The following is a 16,486-nucleotide window of genomic DNA, read 5'->3' as shown; positions in this document are numbered from 1 at the left end:
TTCTTTTTTCTCTACCTCAGAGTGAAAGAGGTTAGGGAGAAGTGATCTAACATCTCTGAGAGGCTTAATCTATGTAGAGACTTACGCTAGGGAGCTGCACACATAAATATTACTTCTGTTCTCTCCTGGGTGATGGTATCCCCCATTTTTACCAAGAAGGAAAGCAAACCTTCCAGAAGCAAGATGATTTGCCCCTCGGCCCCACAATCAATGAGCTGTAGAACTAACATTTGAAAAATGTTGGTAAAATGAAAAATTAAAATGAATTTAATGATGACCACCCAAGTGAGACATGAACCCTCTGTAGAGAAAGCCCCTCCCAATTGCTCATCACAACGCTACAGACTGGCAGCATCCAAGGCAGAAAGCAAGAGCTTTACAGCGGTTGCCATGACAACTAGTTTTCTTATAATTACAGAACACAGTGGTGACATGACAGGCTGCATACAAAGTATAGTCACTTTGTTAAGGCCTGCCTCCCCCTCATTTTTCCCAGAGATTAAGCACTGTAAATTTAGAAAAAGAAAGCCCATTTGGAATAATCAGTCATTATAGCAGGAGAGGAGGCATGGAAACCAGGAAGGTCAGAGAGAGTGAACCCTCCCACCTGTGGGTCTCGGAAGCAGGCTGGGTAGTAAGCCTTAAGAAAAATGGCATGGCTTCCATGGGAAAAGTCTGTTTTGCTTCTTTGTCTTTTGGACCAGCACACTTCAGGGTTTGAAGCAGTGTACTCAAAGAACAGAAAGAAACTACAATAAGGCTGATGTAATGATTAGCAAATAACAGAGATATGCAGCTAAAATTCAAGTAATCTAACAACCACTTCAGTGTAGGTTAATTTAGGCCGTTCCCTAAATGGGCAGGGTTTCTAATTTGGAAGATAATTGTAACATGGGTGCATTTGTCTATATTTGCACACACAGGAACACACCTAGACACAAAGCATTCTGGGCCCCAAAAGCCTGTCTCCATTCCTGGTTGGCTGTGTGACTCTGGCACCTCACTCGCTCTTCTGATCTCCAGCTTTCTTGTCTGTACATCAAGAGAATGTATCTTGTTCCTGAGGTACAGTAAATAAAAAGTGAAAAACAATCAGCAAAATCCTGGTGTATTTAGATGTTCAATCGTATGGAGTTTGATATTATGAATCATAAGTAATGATGTTTCAAATGCAGCTCAGCTTTCTGTATGCATCCCTCCCTCACTGGCCCAATGAAGGGTATGAGGAAGTTGTCTATGGTCCTCTGGACAACCCCAGCCAGGCAGCAGGACTCCAGGGGAGCCCAGTGACATTGTCAAGAACATAAGAAGTGGGGGAACAGAGGAGCACGTTCACCTTCCATGAGAGGGTCCCCAGGTGAGGAGACTTATAGAACCAAGGACACATTCCAGCCATGGAGGGTCCAGGGAAGATCTGAGCTGAGTTGTATGGAGCAAACATGGAAGCGTAATGGAGGGAGAGGAGCATAGTCAGCAATGAGCAGGAAATGTGGGAAGGCAGCTTTGTGGAGCCATGAGAGAGAGCCCTGGACAATGACTAGCCAGGGAGCCAGGGAGCCCTGGGCAGTGAGTGTACAGGAGGCCTGAAGCAGAGGAGCAGAGACCAATAGTAAGGGTTATCTTTGGAAGAGCCTGGCACTGAGCTGAGGCCTTCACACAGCTGCCCATAGGAAGGAGGAAGCCACTGCATGTGTCCCTACTGCATGTGCCCACTGCATGTGTCCCCACTGCATGTGTCCCCACTGCATGTTCCCCCACTGCATGTGCCCCCATTGTATGTCCCACCACTGCATTTGTCCCTACTGTATGTCCCCCCACTGCATGTTCTTCCACTGCATGTGCCCCCCCCACTTCATGTTCTCTCACTGCATGTGTCCACTGCATGTTCCCCACTGCATATCCCCTACTGCATGTTCCCCACTGCATGCGTCTACTGCATGTGCCCCATTGCATGTACCCACTGCATGTCCCCCACTGCATTTGTCCACTGCATGTGCCCCCACTGCATGTGTCTCACAAAGACCTTAACAGTCACAAGAGTCTTCTGCTGGATTCATTAGTGAGTAACTTTTCGTATTAGCACATTTATTTACCCAGGTTTGTTGCGGTCGGGGAAACTAAGAAACCAGCAATAAAGATGGCTCAGGAAGCTGACTTTAGGGACACTGATTCCCCCAACACCTCATACAAATGCTGGCCTATTTCTCAAAAGACTATAGATTTCCTTTCTCTGGGAAATATTTTGTTTAAAAATACCATATTTGGTGTTCAACTATTAAATAATAATAGCACAATTCTCTCTTAAAATCTTTTAATTAACAATGTTCACATGTAATGTATTGTGATCATATTGTCCATCCAGCAACTCCTTCCAGATTCTACCCAAGTCCCCATCATTTTCTGTCTCTGTCTGTCTGTCTGCCTATCTGTCTGCCTACCTGCCTGCCTGTCTCTGTCCCTCTGTCTGTCTGTCTATCTATCTATCTATCTATCTATCTATCTATCTATTTATCTATTTCACCCACACTCCAGGCTCCATGCCCATGAGTAGTTGGCCAATACAAAATGGACTCCATTTGTGTGTGTCTATGTGTTTGTATCTTTGTGTGTCTCTGTGTGTGTGTCTGTATGTCTTTCTGTGTGTGTCTCTGTGTCTGTGTGTCTCTGTGTGTGTATGTCTGTGTGCATGTGTCTTCCTGTGTCTGTGTGTGTCTCTGTGTGTATTTGTGTGTCTGTGTGTGTCTCTCTGTGTGTCTGTGTGTGTATACTTTTTGTTTTGTCTTTATATTTTTGTCGTATTGTTTTCCTATTTGTTTGTTTATTTAAACAACCCATATTCTCAAAGGTGACTCTAACAAGACACTTAGCCAACCAAACCCAAAGGTGGCATCTTTATTCTAATTTTCAGTGATGCTCTAACCACAGGAAACCATGAACTTTAAATACCATGGCAGCCTTTCCCTACCAAGAACTCATGCGCAAATTCTTTCTGAGCTGGATAATGACTCTGCCCTGAGCTCAGCAGGCAGTTTTTAATAACGTGCCTAAAAATGTTACTGAAAATAAAAAGGCAGCAATAAAAACCAAGACAACAGACAATAAAGTAGTATTTTAAAACCCCAGTTGCTGCTGTCAGCAAGTATTAGAATCCCACCCATGAAAGGAAGCTCCAGTGGTTTGATGAAAAATTGGTAGAAGCAATTGGCTGTGCTATAAAGTGAGATTCCAGCTCCTGAGGAGTGGGGTCAGGAAGAAGATGTGTATAGGATTATGCCATCAGTGAGGGGCTCGGGGGACAGAGAAGGCCGGGACTGAAATGAGGATGGTGACGGTAAGGCTTCCAGTGCTGTGGTATTGATAATACAGGGTTCAGCCTCGGAGATTTGCTTGGTTGGTCATTCACCTTCTTAGCTGTGTATTAAAAGTATCTTCGAGCACCTAGGTTGGCAGAGCTCTGGCAAGGCTCTTTGGGGTGTGAAGATAAAGGGGACATGGTGAGGGTAGTTAAACTGGCCTGAAGGAGGCTAAGAAGGGGGACAAAAGGATGGGGCTTGGCAGGAGGGCGCTGCTGAAGGAGCTGAGGAATGGGGGTGCAGAAAGGACAGGCTCTTGGGATGGTGTGACTGGCATGGGGTAACCAGTTTGTCTGCAACTCCATGTCTCCTTCCATGCTGATGTTGGAGGGAATGCAGATATTGGGGTCTGAGGCTTCTGTACAATATAGAGGCAAACAAAAGAATGGCAGGAAGCTGAGGTAGGTTGTAGCTGAGGCTTGTCTGTCACTCAGCAGTGGCTTGCCCTGAGCAGTCTTCTCCAGCACTGGACTCCCAGGATGCAGGAAGCACCAGTTTTAGGACCTTAGGGGACATCCTAGGTTTATAGACTCTTTGTGGGGGGGCCCAGGGTAAGTCACCTTTCTTACCCTGAGCTGGCTTGCGCCTGTGAGTATGAAGGAGCTTGGTATAGCCCATCTTCCCAGAGTAGTCTTTCTATATGAGAAAAGCACCAGACACCACCCTGGAACCACGACAGAAACCTAGAGACTCTAGACGTTCAAACAGTAGAAAATCTACACTAATGAAGATTTGGGTCTGAAATATCTCCTGGAGGTTTTATTGCTTTAAATAGTTTGTTGTGGCTATTTGATTTTAAAAAGAGCCTACCTATACTGGTTCTTTAGGGGAGATTGGGCTTTTCACTGCTGGGGTCCCCCACCTTATCTTTAATGCGTTTGCCTGAGAGGGTTGGTTGGTACTGGCTACCACTCGGGCTTCCTCTCACTGGACTAAGCCCTGGGGCTGGTCTACAGGTATCTCATGACCTTTCTCCTGGTGCCTGGCCAACTTTTAATTGAAGCCTGCCTAGGATGAGCTCAGCCAAGAACATGGAGGCCACCCCAGAGGGCTAGGTTCACACTGCAATTGACCCAATCCTGTCATGCCTGGCTCCGTCCTGGGAACTGGAAACAACAATAGGCCAGGCATTTTTCTGCAAGCACTGGGGGTCTCTGGGAAACAGAGTGTAAATGCAGACTCAACGTGACCTTGTAGAGCTCAGAGGAAGCCCTAGGCCAGTGAAGATGACCAGAAAGGCTCCCACTGCAGGTGGCCAGTGGGGTTTTTGTTCTGGTTTTGTTTGTTTGTTTTGTCTATTCTACACTGTGATGAGGCCCTGAAAGTACTTTGCTATCTTAATCTTTTGTGTCTTCTGAGACTAGAAGTTGAGCCAACTTACAGTATGTCATGAAGACAGAGAGGAGGAGGAGGAGGAAGAGGAGGAAGAGGAAGAAGAGGAGGAGGAGGAAGAAGAAGAAGAAGAAAGAAGAAGAGGAGGAGGAGGAGGAGGAAGAAGAAGAGGAGGAGGAAGAGGAGGAGGAAAAGGAGGAAGAAGAGGAGGAGTCAGATGGAGCAGGGCCATGTGAGGTGTGGCAGGGATTGTGAGATGCAGGGCCACCAGATGGTTTGTTTTGTCCATTTTCTGACTAAACACTTTGGGACAGTCCTTATGTTCACTGAGCAACATTCTGGAGCAGCAGCCGTATCTAGGTGGCAAGGTTGTTAGAAGGAAGATGCATAAAGGAATACCTTTTTAAGGGTGTTATGATCATTTATGTTGTGACTAATGTGTCAAAAAAAAAAAAAAAAAAAAAAAAAAAGCATACCCTGAAAAAGAAAAAACTTTTTTGTTTTGTTTTGTGGAAACCCACCGAGTTTAACACGGGTCATTTGTGTGAGCAGGGGTTTGGAACATGGGTTCATCAGGAGATCAAAAGTAAAGAGGATGTGTACTCTGCTTGGGATCTATCAGTACCACATAGTTCAGCAGGGAGGTAAGGATCTTGTGCCATGCGGTCCCCTCCCCCCCAGTCTACGACTGACTGTTGATAGAACTAGCATTGTATAGTCCATTGTGGGTAGCTATGGCTGCTGTGAGATCATGGTTATATTGTAAGGAGGACAATAAGGGTGGAGAGGACAATAGGAGTGGGGAGGACAATGGGGTGGGGAGGACAATGGGTGGGGAGGACAATAGGGGTGGGGAGGACAATGGGGTGGGGAGGACAATGGGGTGGGGAGGACAATAGGGGTGGGGAGGACAATGGGGTGGGGAGGACAATAGGGGTGGGGAGGACAATGGGGTGGGGAGGACAATAGGGGTGGGGAGGACAATGGGGTGGGGAGGACAATAGGGGTGGGGAGGACAATGGGGTGGGGAGAAAGTACGAGAGGTTAAGGTTGATAGTAAACAGAAGGTACATATGCACGAAGTCATCAAAGAACATATTCAATAAAATGTAATGAAAAATAGCTTCCACTTGTCACAGACATAGCTCTAGAGGTAGCTGTCACAAAGCAGGGGTCACCCGTGGATCCTGACATTGAACTGACTACAGCCTTCAGTGGTTCTTCCATATTTCCCTAGTCACATTCCCATACAAAGGGGAAGAGAAGCTCAGAGCACAACTAAGTATGAATCCAGCTTCTTAGGTAGGAAGCTAAGAACCAAAGGGAAAGAAAAAGGGAAAATAAATGAGCATGTATCAAGCACCCAGAGCACTCCAGGAACGTCCTCAGTTACCTCAAGATGGTGCCCTGATTTTACCAATAAGGACCTAGAATGTCAGGACAGCAGACTTTCCCCAGGGCAAGCACCGAGATTTCTCGGGTGAGTCCTCAAAGCCCAGGCATTGCTCTGAATGTCTCTTGTCCCCATAACACAATGGTTTCTAAATACAACACTCAGTTCTACTAATGGACCAGCCTTGGAACAAGCAGTGAAAGATAAAAATTTAAGTTGACCCCCTGAACCCTATCCTTAAAGCAAACACATAAAACCTGTAAGTCAAACACTGTGGCACCTCAATCCCAGGAAATTAGCTGACCATTCGAACAGAAGGCCCTAACTAAACAGCCCTGAGACAATTGGTGCCAGGATGCCATTAGCTAGAGATAAGCCTGACCCGCTTTGAACCAGAGCTCATGATAGATAGAGTGTAGCTAGTCTGAAATAGCCAATTATAAAATGACTCGCCATCCATCTTAAGGGTTTGAGATCAAACACATCTGCACCCCCTCCTTCCCCCTTGTCCCTAACTCCACCTGGTTTGTGGATTCTTCCTATATAAGTTGTAAGAACTCTGGGCTGCTGAATTCCTCTACCTCTGCATGTGAAGGAGGCCCTAGCATGCTAGTTTTGAACCTCTTGCTATTGCATCAAGCTGTGTTTCTTGTGAGTGATTTGGGGTGTGTCTGCAGTTCTCCATGGATCGTGAGGTCCTTTTCGTTTGGGCTTTACAGCAGGCCTGGCACATGGGCACCTCCCATAGCAGGGCACTCTCTGTGCTCCTAGCACAGCTACAGCATTAGTCCCTCCAAGGCACCAACACAGCACAGGTGCCCTTCCATGGCTCCACAACTGTCCACAGCACCAACACTGTTTGTGACACCAATGCCCTTTGTAGCACCAGAGCCTTCCTAAGTGCCAGCGTGGGTCACAGCAACAGCACTATTGATAGCACCAGCGTCCTTCTGGGTACCAACACATCCACAGCACCTGCCTCTTCCTCAAGATCGCTACTTCCCTTTACACCAAGACTTCCTGTAGCAACAGTACCTTCCAAGAGGCTGCCATCTTTAACAGTATCAGAATCTCCTGTAGAGTGAAAACTTATAAAGACCATTTTATGAAATATACACAGGCTTTTTCGTTACCCTAGACCTGAGCAAAAGAATGCAAGTTCCAGAAAGCGGAACTGGATGTAAGATTTCAGGCCTTCACTGCGGGCACTTCACAGAGGGCACTTGCTGGATTAACATTCCTCAAGTCTCAGGGTGGGGAAGGCCAAAAGCAAGAAGACACATTCCTGACCACAGGGAAAGATGCAAGTCATCTGGGTGGTTCCAAGAACTAGCTAACTTTCCACTGTTCTTGGTCCCCCCCCCTTTGAGGTTTTCCCAGTGTTATAGCCTGCTGATGTTCAAAATTTGTAAAACAACCAATCATGTGTAACCTCGCGAAAATTCCTCCCTTTCCCCACCCTGTGCTATAAAAAAGGCTCCTCAGCTTGCTGGCCTTTTGTCAAAATTCTGTTCCTGCGTGGACGAGCAGTTTTGACCTTGGCTAGCCAACTCTCCCCAATAAACCTTTGTTGATTGCATCCAGGTATGGTTTCTTGTGATTTTTGGGTGGTCATGATTTCCCGAGACTTGAGGAAGGGTCTCCTGAGTTTGGGGGTCTTCACTCCCACAGCAGAACCTTCAACAGCATCTCCATAATATCTCCATAATATCACATGCTCCATTACACCAGAAGCCTCAGGCAGCACAAATGACCTCTGCACTGGTCATCATCCCATGGCCAGTACCCTCCACATCACCAGGATCTTCCTCTAGAACTCATCCTTCCAAAGTGTCACTACCTTTCCTTCTGCCAGCACCTTTCATAGCACTAAAATTCTTCCTGGATCTGGTGCCCTGTATGTATCTGATGTCTCTGTGGCACCAGCTCCTCCACAGCCCTAGAGCTGCCCAGAATACCACAGCCTTTCATCCTTGACACTCGTTCTTTGATGCACCATAAACCTTCCACAGCACCAGCTCCTCCATGATGCCAGTCCATCCATGTACTAGCGCTTTCCACAGCAGCATCACAGCCACAACACCAGAACTTTCCAGAACAGTGGTGTTCAACCTGTGGGTCACGGCCCCTTTGGGAATCATATATCAGATAACCTGTACATCAGATAATTACATTGTGATTCATAACAGTAGCAAATTTATAGTTACCAAGTACCAGTGAAGTAATTGCCTGATTAGGGGTCACCACAAGGAGCTGGGTTAAAGAGTATCAGCCTTAGGAAGACTGAGAACTGCTGTTCTAAAATATCATTACACTCTGTAGCAAAGGCAGTGCAGCAGCATCCCCAGCTCGCGGGGCCCAGGATGGATGGATTTGCTCCTGTTAGCCTGCAGACACTCTTCAAGCCTTTTGGAAGAACCTCTAAAGAGATTTAGAAAAAAACAGGGTGCACAGGGGTGGGGTGGGGGTGGGCAGCAACTGTTTGTTCTAAGCTCTCTGAGGCTGTCTGTAAATGCTGTTCTCCCAGCCCAGCTTCTCCAGACGGAAGTCTCCACCCATAGCTCCAGACACATCTAAGGGTCGCAAGCCACACCTCCACACGCCTTGGCTACTAGGCTCAGAACCTCTCCCAGCCAGCATCTTGCTAGCTTGGAAGGTATCCCTCAGGCCCAGTCAGAGGAGCCCAATCCTCCTTTGCCAGGCAAAAATAAGTTCTATGATTCTGCTCCCACAGCAGACTTGGTGGGTCCCTGAGCCCCAGTGAGCTTACACATCGAAGACCTTCAGACTCTTCTTAATTACCACACAGTCTCCTCAACCTCTTCCCCCACCACCCTGCAGCCAGCAGATGCATCCTTTACCAGGCCCAGAGGAAGCTCTCTGAAGAAAGCTGAAAACCAGGCTAATTAACACTTCAAGCTTTACATAAGCAAATGAGAATTTGCCTCATTTCCATTCCCCCTCCCGCTTCTTTTTGTTCCAAAAGGCAGGGCTTGTCCCCACCCACGCCTGACACTCAAGGCTCACAAAGGGCTGCTAGTGAATCACAAATCACTTCTTCCAGTACTGACTCCACCCTGGAGGGTCAACTGAGCAAAACTGGATTAGGGGCAGCCAACAGGCCTGGACCTGATGGAGCCACCCTGTTCATTAATTTAGCTGAGTCATTTCTACCCTTTCTGGCAATAACCAACTACAGGCAGCATGGCTGGACAGAAAGGCTGGACAGACAGGCCCAGCTCTGACACTGGCTCTGGCTTTGACACTGGGTAACTGGGCCAGCAGACTGAATCATCTCTCTTTAGTTAATAGGGGGGTTCTATCATCTCATCCACTGGAGATTCCAAGCTCCCCCCTCTTACCCCGTTCCCTCCCTCTCTCGTCCCCTCTGTGTGTGCGCGCGCGCGTGTTTGTGCACGTGTGTGTATGCCGAGGCAAGCATGTGGGGTCAGGGGACAATTCTATAAAGTTAACTCTGTCCCCTTTATGTGTGTTCTAAGAGTTAACTTAGGCCATCTGCGGAGCCATCTTGCCAGCCTGAAAAAATAAAGCTTAAGGATTTGTAAAATAGTCCATTATACAGATATGGTTTTATTTTTGTCATCAAGAGAAGGGGAGAAGGTCTAATGTTGCCTGATACTTCAGATTTTTATATATAGTACTACTGTTAGTCCCTTATGTGTGACTCTGTGACTCTGTTGTGAATGATATGTACATAACCCCCTGCTTGGCACTCAAATATAGATTTAGTGCAGAGAAAGACTATCATGTGTTGTGATTTGGTCTAATGCTTGTATCATGTTAATTGGGTCCCCAAAATTTCACAATAATTTGCCTGTAAAAAACGCTGAGGGCCCCTGCCCTCCGTTTGATTGGTAGATGAAGTTGCTGGCAGCTAATGGTTGGGCAGGGAGACAAAAGTGGGAGTTTTAGGATTCTCAGGCAAGGGACAGAGGGAGAGGAAGGAATAGCTGCCATGCCTGAGACATGCAGGACAGGGACATAGCCAACATGTAAGAGTCCGGGCGGGGGTGGGGTGGGGGAGCAGCCCCAGGGGACCCCTGACTAGGTCTAGGGCAACAAAGATGAAATACAGATTTTAGTAAGTAATAACTCAGAATATCTGAGGGCAGTGTGTTAGCTGCCTGGAGGTTTGGGAGTGGCCCAACCATTGAGCTATTTGAGCCGTTTAAGGCATATTAAAATATAAGGCTCTCCCTCTCTCCCTCTCCCCATCATCCCCTATCTCGTGTGTGTGTGTGTGTGTGTGTGTGTGTGTGTGTGTGTGTGTGTGTGTTTCATTCAGGAACCCAGAAAGCTGGGATGGATAGTGGGGAACAGTTGCTGCTGCTGCTGCTGCCGGGTCGATTTGAGTAGCGTTAATTGGGTTCGGCAACAATGAAGGACAGAAGGAAATCCACTCCAGTTCCCAGATAACCAAGGACAGCGTTCACTTTCAGCTAGTTGGGTCTGCTTTTCCGGCTCTCCATTTACTAGTCTTGTCTGGACCACTGTTAATTTTTACTTGGACACTCCAGTAGCCTAACAGTCCCCTATTTAACCTCTTGCCCATCACATCATTATGTGAAAGACGATGCAATTTTTCTAAAGCCCAAATTCAGTTGTATCTCTCCATTTGAAATCCTGCAGGGGCTTCCTACAGCTTTCACATACAACCTGAGAGTCATCCACTCAGCCCACAAGGCTTGAAACTACCTGCAGCCTACAGACTTCTCCTGACTTAGCTGTTTTTTGTTTGTTTGATTGTTGTTAATTTCGCCCCTTTCCTAGAGCGCAGCCTCACTGTCCTTGTTTCTATTGGCGCAGTATTCTTATTTCCCGCCCCTTTCCTAGAGCGCAGCCTCACTGCCCTTGTTCCTATTGGCGCAGTATTCTTACTTCCCCCCTCGTTCCTAGAAAGCAGCCTCATTGCTTTTGTTGTTATCGGTGCAGCATTCTTACAGCCTTGGGGCCTTTGCACAGGCTTTGCTCTTTCAGTCCCCAGCCCCCTTGTGCCTGCTGAATGCTGTCACATCATGCTTTACTGCTCTGTCCACTCTAAACCTCCATCCCCCCCCCCCAAAAAAAAAAAAAAGCACCACTGGCTTGTACCTGTCAGCTTCTCTTTCCCCCTGCCTTCTGGGTTATGGTCAAAGCCGCTGACTAAAATTTGTGTTTCTTCATCTGTTCCTGTCACATTTCCTCAAGACTGTGGTGGAAATGCAGGGTGAAGAGGGCAGGGGCAAAAATGAGAAGCTGTAGGCACTCTTTATCAATCATCGAATCTGTCAGAACCCAAGAGCCTGGGTAGCACGCTTGTCCTGGGATGAACCCCAGTGTTGAAGTTAGTATGACTTCCAGAATCCCACCTGAAATAGCCTGTAACACTTTCCTACACCACAGCGGCCCTGTGTCACCAGCAAGTGTCACCCCTTTCCCCCTTTCATGACACCCCACCAAGGAACTGACCGTAAATTCAGCGATCTTCGGCACCCGGAACTTCCCTTTATTCCTCTGTTCCGGCTGGTATTCTGTTCTTGTCTTCACAATCACCTGCAAAATTGAGCAAGTGTTAGCGCAGAAACGGAGCTTCAGCCTCCCTTTCCTCTGGCCACTAGAACTTGTCCATCCCACAGACATCAGGGAAGACGAGCCCCCTTCTAAACACGCAAGAAAACATTCAAACGGCCCACAGTACTCCCCGATCCCAGCAGGCATGGCGGTGCTGCTGATTATGCCTCTCCAGATGTCTGCTAGTGTTATGGGTATTACTGTCCGTAATGTATGTCTTGCTTTGACAAAGGGGAGCCGTGTATCACGGGCTTTATAGGCCAGGCAACACACTTCCAGTTTTCCACTTTCCAATGTAAACAAATGTGTGTGTGCGTATGAAGAAATCTGTGCATGAGTGTGTGAGTACGTGTGTGTGTGTGTGTGTGTGTGTGTGTACATACTCGTGATGAAACTCTGAGCCAAACGTGGGCTCAGCAGGCTCTCTACCACCAAGTAACATTCTCTACCTTTCCTTTTTGTTCTTCTTCTTGACTAAATGCATTCTTTGACAATTTCACAAATGTATGTAGCATGTTCTGCTGATTTTCACCCCTCCCTCCTTGTTGAATGTCCTCCCACCCCTGTCAGACCTCACTCTTCCCCACAGGTCCCTTCCCCACCTTCACGTCTCTGTTTTGCCATCCACTTGTTTTAACCAAGACCATTTGTGTGGCCATCAGATTCTGGATCCTCTGTTTGATCCACAACTAAAGATGCTGACTGTGCAGTCTGTTCCCAGAATCCATCAGTAACCAACAGTTCCACAGGGCTGGGGAAGGCCCCATGAGGACCTCGTGGACCCGTGATTGGCTGTTTGCAGGCCCAGTGCAGGTGGCCACAGCTGCTGTGAAGTCATGTTTGGAATGACTTTGCCAAGCCCTGAATATAGCATTCTTCTTTGGATGTAGTATGCTTCATTATATATATGTACACTGAAGCTTTTCTTTAATTTTTTTAAATTTTGTTTATTTGGGGATGGCACATATATGCAGTGATCTTGTGTGGAGGTCAGAAGGCAGCCACCAGCAGTCAGTGCTCTCCTGCCACATGAGAGTCCTACAGACTAAACTCTGATTTTGATGCCAGGTGCCTTTACTTGCTAAGACATCTCACCAGCTCCATAGTTAATTATTATTATTAATATTTTTACTAAAAGTTATTATTTTTTTGAATTTTACCCAGAGACACTAAACATTCATTATATCTTATCCTTCTAATAATGATACAAGATAGGAATTGCTGTGTTTTTTAAATGTGGAAAGTGTAGTTGGAAAGTCACTAACTTGCCTAAGGCCACAAAGATGCGACCCACTGTCAACGCTGCCATTGTCACGAAGGTTCCACTGACTCTGAAGTTTGTCGGCAGTTGATCTCCAGTTGCTAAACGTTTAAGCTATTTCCATAGTTTGGGTTATAAAAACAAGTTATGATCAATAACCTGCTGGTTAACACTTTGCGATATTCTTAATTATAATACAATTTGGGGATTTTTACAAAGAGAAATGAAGGCATTTGCTCATCCCAGTGAGTCATCCCATTTCACTAACGTCTGATTATTTTGGTGGCACATTTTACCAAGCTCCGCGGCCCACCTCACAAGGCATTTGTGGACGCCTATCCCACCTCGTGGGCTGAGTAGAAGAAAAAGAAGCCTGAGAAAGAGTTTGTAATTATTGCTGAGTGTTACAGCCCCGTGAACACCATGGGTGCTGACTAAGCTGAAAGTTTTCACCCGAGGAAGCAGAGCCCTGCCATCCATCCACACAATCCCTTATGTGTTCCTTTTCTCAGTCTAAGCAGAGTCCCCGTTACTGTTACGGGGAACTGTTCCAGCATCACTGCTCAGGAGGCAGGCAGGCCCTCAGGAGCCTGATGCCACTCCTGAGAGCAGCCTGAGTCCAGTAACTTCATAGGCCGGACTTTCCTGTTCTGTCCAGGAGGCGTGCTGGTGCTGGTGCTGATGCTGGTCTATTTTTATGTCCTTTTTATGTCCTTTTTACAGACTGCCTGATGGAGGCCTTCCCATGATTAAATAATGTCATAGAATACTGGAGAAGGAGAAAAGAGCATCCACTGACCCTGACAAGTGACCCTGACATGCTGTGACAAGGTCGTGCAGCTAGGACACAAGGGCAAGCCAAAACTGGCAGCCAAGAAGAAAACAAGGACTTCAGTTCCTCTACCACATGGAACGGAATTCATCCAACAACTCGAATGCGCTTGGACCAGGATCCAGCGATAGATGAGAATTCAGGCCAGCTGCTGCCTGACTTTGACTCACTGAACAGGACTAGGCTAACTATGCTAACTAAGACTGCCTGACAAAAACTCTGAGGTAATGAGTTTGCATTGGCTCAGGACAGCAGCAGAGAGCTAGTCCACCTGCTCACATGCTTGGACCTACTTCTTACTTCTTGGCTTAGTCACATTCCTTCTACATCCAGGGCTATTGATCTAGGCTCTAGCTTCTTTTCCTTCACACACCAGGGAAGGAACCTTTACTTCTGAGTCTTCTTTCTGCCTCTGGGTTCTATACACGCCTTTCCCAGAGCTTCTGACAAAGCTTAAAACCCTCATCATCATTTGGTGTAAATTAGACAGGACCTATATTCGGGCTGACATGTTTGAGGATGCTTTTCCAGTATATCTTTCCTTCCTGTACTGACTGGTTTTGTGTGTCAACTTAAAACAAGCTAGGAGTCATCAGAGAGGAAGAGCCTCAGTTAAGGATATGCCTTTATGAGATCCAGGAGTATGACATTTCTCAATTAGTGATTGATGGGGAAGGCCCAGCTCATCGTAGATGGCGCTATTCCCAGGCTGATGGTCCTGGTTCTATAAGAGAGTAGGCTGAACAAGCTATGGGAAGCAAGCCAGTAAGCAGCACCCCTCCATGGCCTCTGCATCAGCTCCTGCCTCCAGGTTCCTGCTCTGTTTGAGTTCCTGTCCTGACTTCCTTTGGTGATGAACAGTGATGTGGAAGTGTAAACCAAATAAACCCTTTCCTCCCTATGATGGTTTGTATATGCTTGGCCCAGGGAGTGGTACTATCAGGAGGTGTGGCCTTGTTGGTGTAAGTTTGTCACTGTGGGCATGGGCTTAAGACCCTCATCCTAGCTGCCTGGAAGTCAGTATTCTGCTAGCAGCCTTCAGATGAAGATGTAGAACTCTCAGCTTCTCCTGCGCCATGCCTGCCTGCATGCTGCCATGTTCCCACCTTGATGATAATAGACTGAATCTCTGAACCTGTAAACCAGCCCCAATTAAATGTTGTTCTTATTGCCTTGGTCATGGTGTCTGTTCACAGCAGTAAACCCTGACTATGACACTTCCCAACTTGCTTTTTGATCATGGTGTTTCATTGCAGCAGCAGAAACCCTTAACACTTCCCAAGTCCAAAGCTCCCTGGGGTTCCTTCCAGGAGCTTACCCTTGCCTCACTTAGAATCTTGCAAGGCCCGCCCCCTCCCTCCCCCAATGACCATGATGGTCCCTAGTTAGATCTAGCCAACTAGGGAATACTACCTTGATGTCAGCATGTCACTCGGTTTGGATAAATGAGATATGAGACAGCACTGACTGTGGCCTGTGGGAAGAGGCCCCATTGTTTCCCTGGGTTCCCTGAGGCAGTAGGGACTTAAGTTCTAGCACTGAGGTGGCAGCTGCTACTTCAAGAATATCCAAGAGTAGAACAAAGGCAGCTCATGAAGAAGTCTGCTGCCAAGAGACACCCAGAGAGTGGACACAGGCCCGAGAACATCTCATCCTCTGGACCGCACCTTGTCCACAGTGGACCCATGCTGAACTCTGCAGTTATAGGAAAAATATGTCCTTTTTAAGCTTTAATCCAATTTGGTGTAGGTTTTCTGCTGTTTGAGACTAAAAGTTTTGTGTCTGATACAAATGTGTTCCAAGAAAACCCACAAAAATGAAACAAAAGAGTTCTCAGGCTTCGGTGAGGCGACAGAATACTAACGAGGCATACGCAAACCAACGGGTTTCCTGTGTCAGCATCAACTCAGCTGATAAAAGCATAATCAGCCCACTGGAAGGTGACCAAGAGCATCCAGAGACGACTCTTTACAGAGACCCCAAACTAGGAGCAAGCAAACGTCTAACAGGTGATTTGTTAAAAGAGGAGCTGCAGGGCAATACCCCAAGTCCATGGTGAGCCCCACAGATACCACAGTAAACACAAGCTAGCAGACCCTAGTAGGCCTTTTAGACACTGTGGGACTCCACTGATGTCTTCAAATAAGTGTAGACCAACCATGTAATTAACTCAAACACTATAGAAGATACTAATTTTAAATGTGCACTTTTCTCACTTGGAGGTGCAGGGTTGGAGCAGTGTTGGTGTTGGAGCCCTCCCATCTGCATCTTGTTCTGCTCTGAACGCTGATGAAATGCTCCAGGTGCCTTGTGTTTTAGCTTTGGGGACAGGCCAAGGGACAGCAGGTGCCTCTGCCGGGCATGTGAGTATCCCTCATCTGTTCCCTCTTGTCTTTTAAGCCACATGTTCTCCAAAGCTGCTGCACAGTATTTCAAGGTGACCACAAGGGATCTCCTTAGAGCCCCACATCCATCTCAAACAACTAAGCCCTTTTGCTTGGAGAAGGCATCCCATGTGCTAACTTCATCCCGGACTCTAGATGTTCTCCAGAGTACCACGGCTCTGCTTAGGTAAGATTCATCAACTTTACACAGGTCAGTGGAGAGTGAACCCGAAAGTTTGCATTTTGGTCTTTCCCAGGCTAGATCTCTTGACTGGCTGAACACAGCCAGTATTTGGAGAATGCTCTGTGGCTTGTTAAAACAGGAACCACGGGGCAACACCTCAAGTCCATTGTGAGCAC

The 16,486-nt window shown here is 47.0% G+C and overlaps 1 protein-coding gene across 1 annotated transcript in view; it reads right to left on the bottom strand.

The window, feature by feature from the left end:
• The window catches only part of Nsg2 (neuronal vesicle trafficking associated 2), a 60,511-nt gene that overhangs the window by 30,953 nt on the left and 13,072 nt on the right, over positions 1-16,486 (bottom strand). The window contains exon 3 of the mRNA XM_034506597.2: positions 11,548-11,631. Coding sequence (XP_034362488.1) covers positions 11,548-11,631 — 84 coding nt within the window. The remainder of the gene's footprint in view (positions 1-11,547; positions 11,632-16,486) is intronic.

This window comes from Arvicanthis niloticus, chromosome 6, assembly GCF_011762505.2.
Source record: "Arvicanthis niloticus isolate mArvNil1 chromosome 6, mArvNil1.pat.X, whole genome shotgun sequence".
Taxonomy (NCBI): Eukaryota; Metazoa; Chordata; class Mammalia; order Rodentia; family Muridae; genus Arvicanthis; species Arvicanthis niloticus.
The sequence above is the reverse complement of the archived record's forward strand: the minus strand, read 5'-3'. Positions and strand labels throughout refer to the sequence as shown.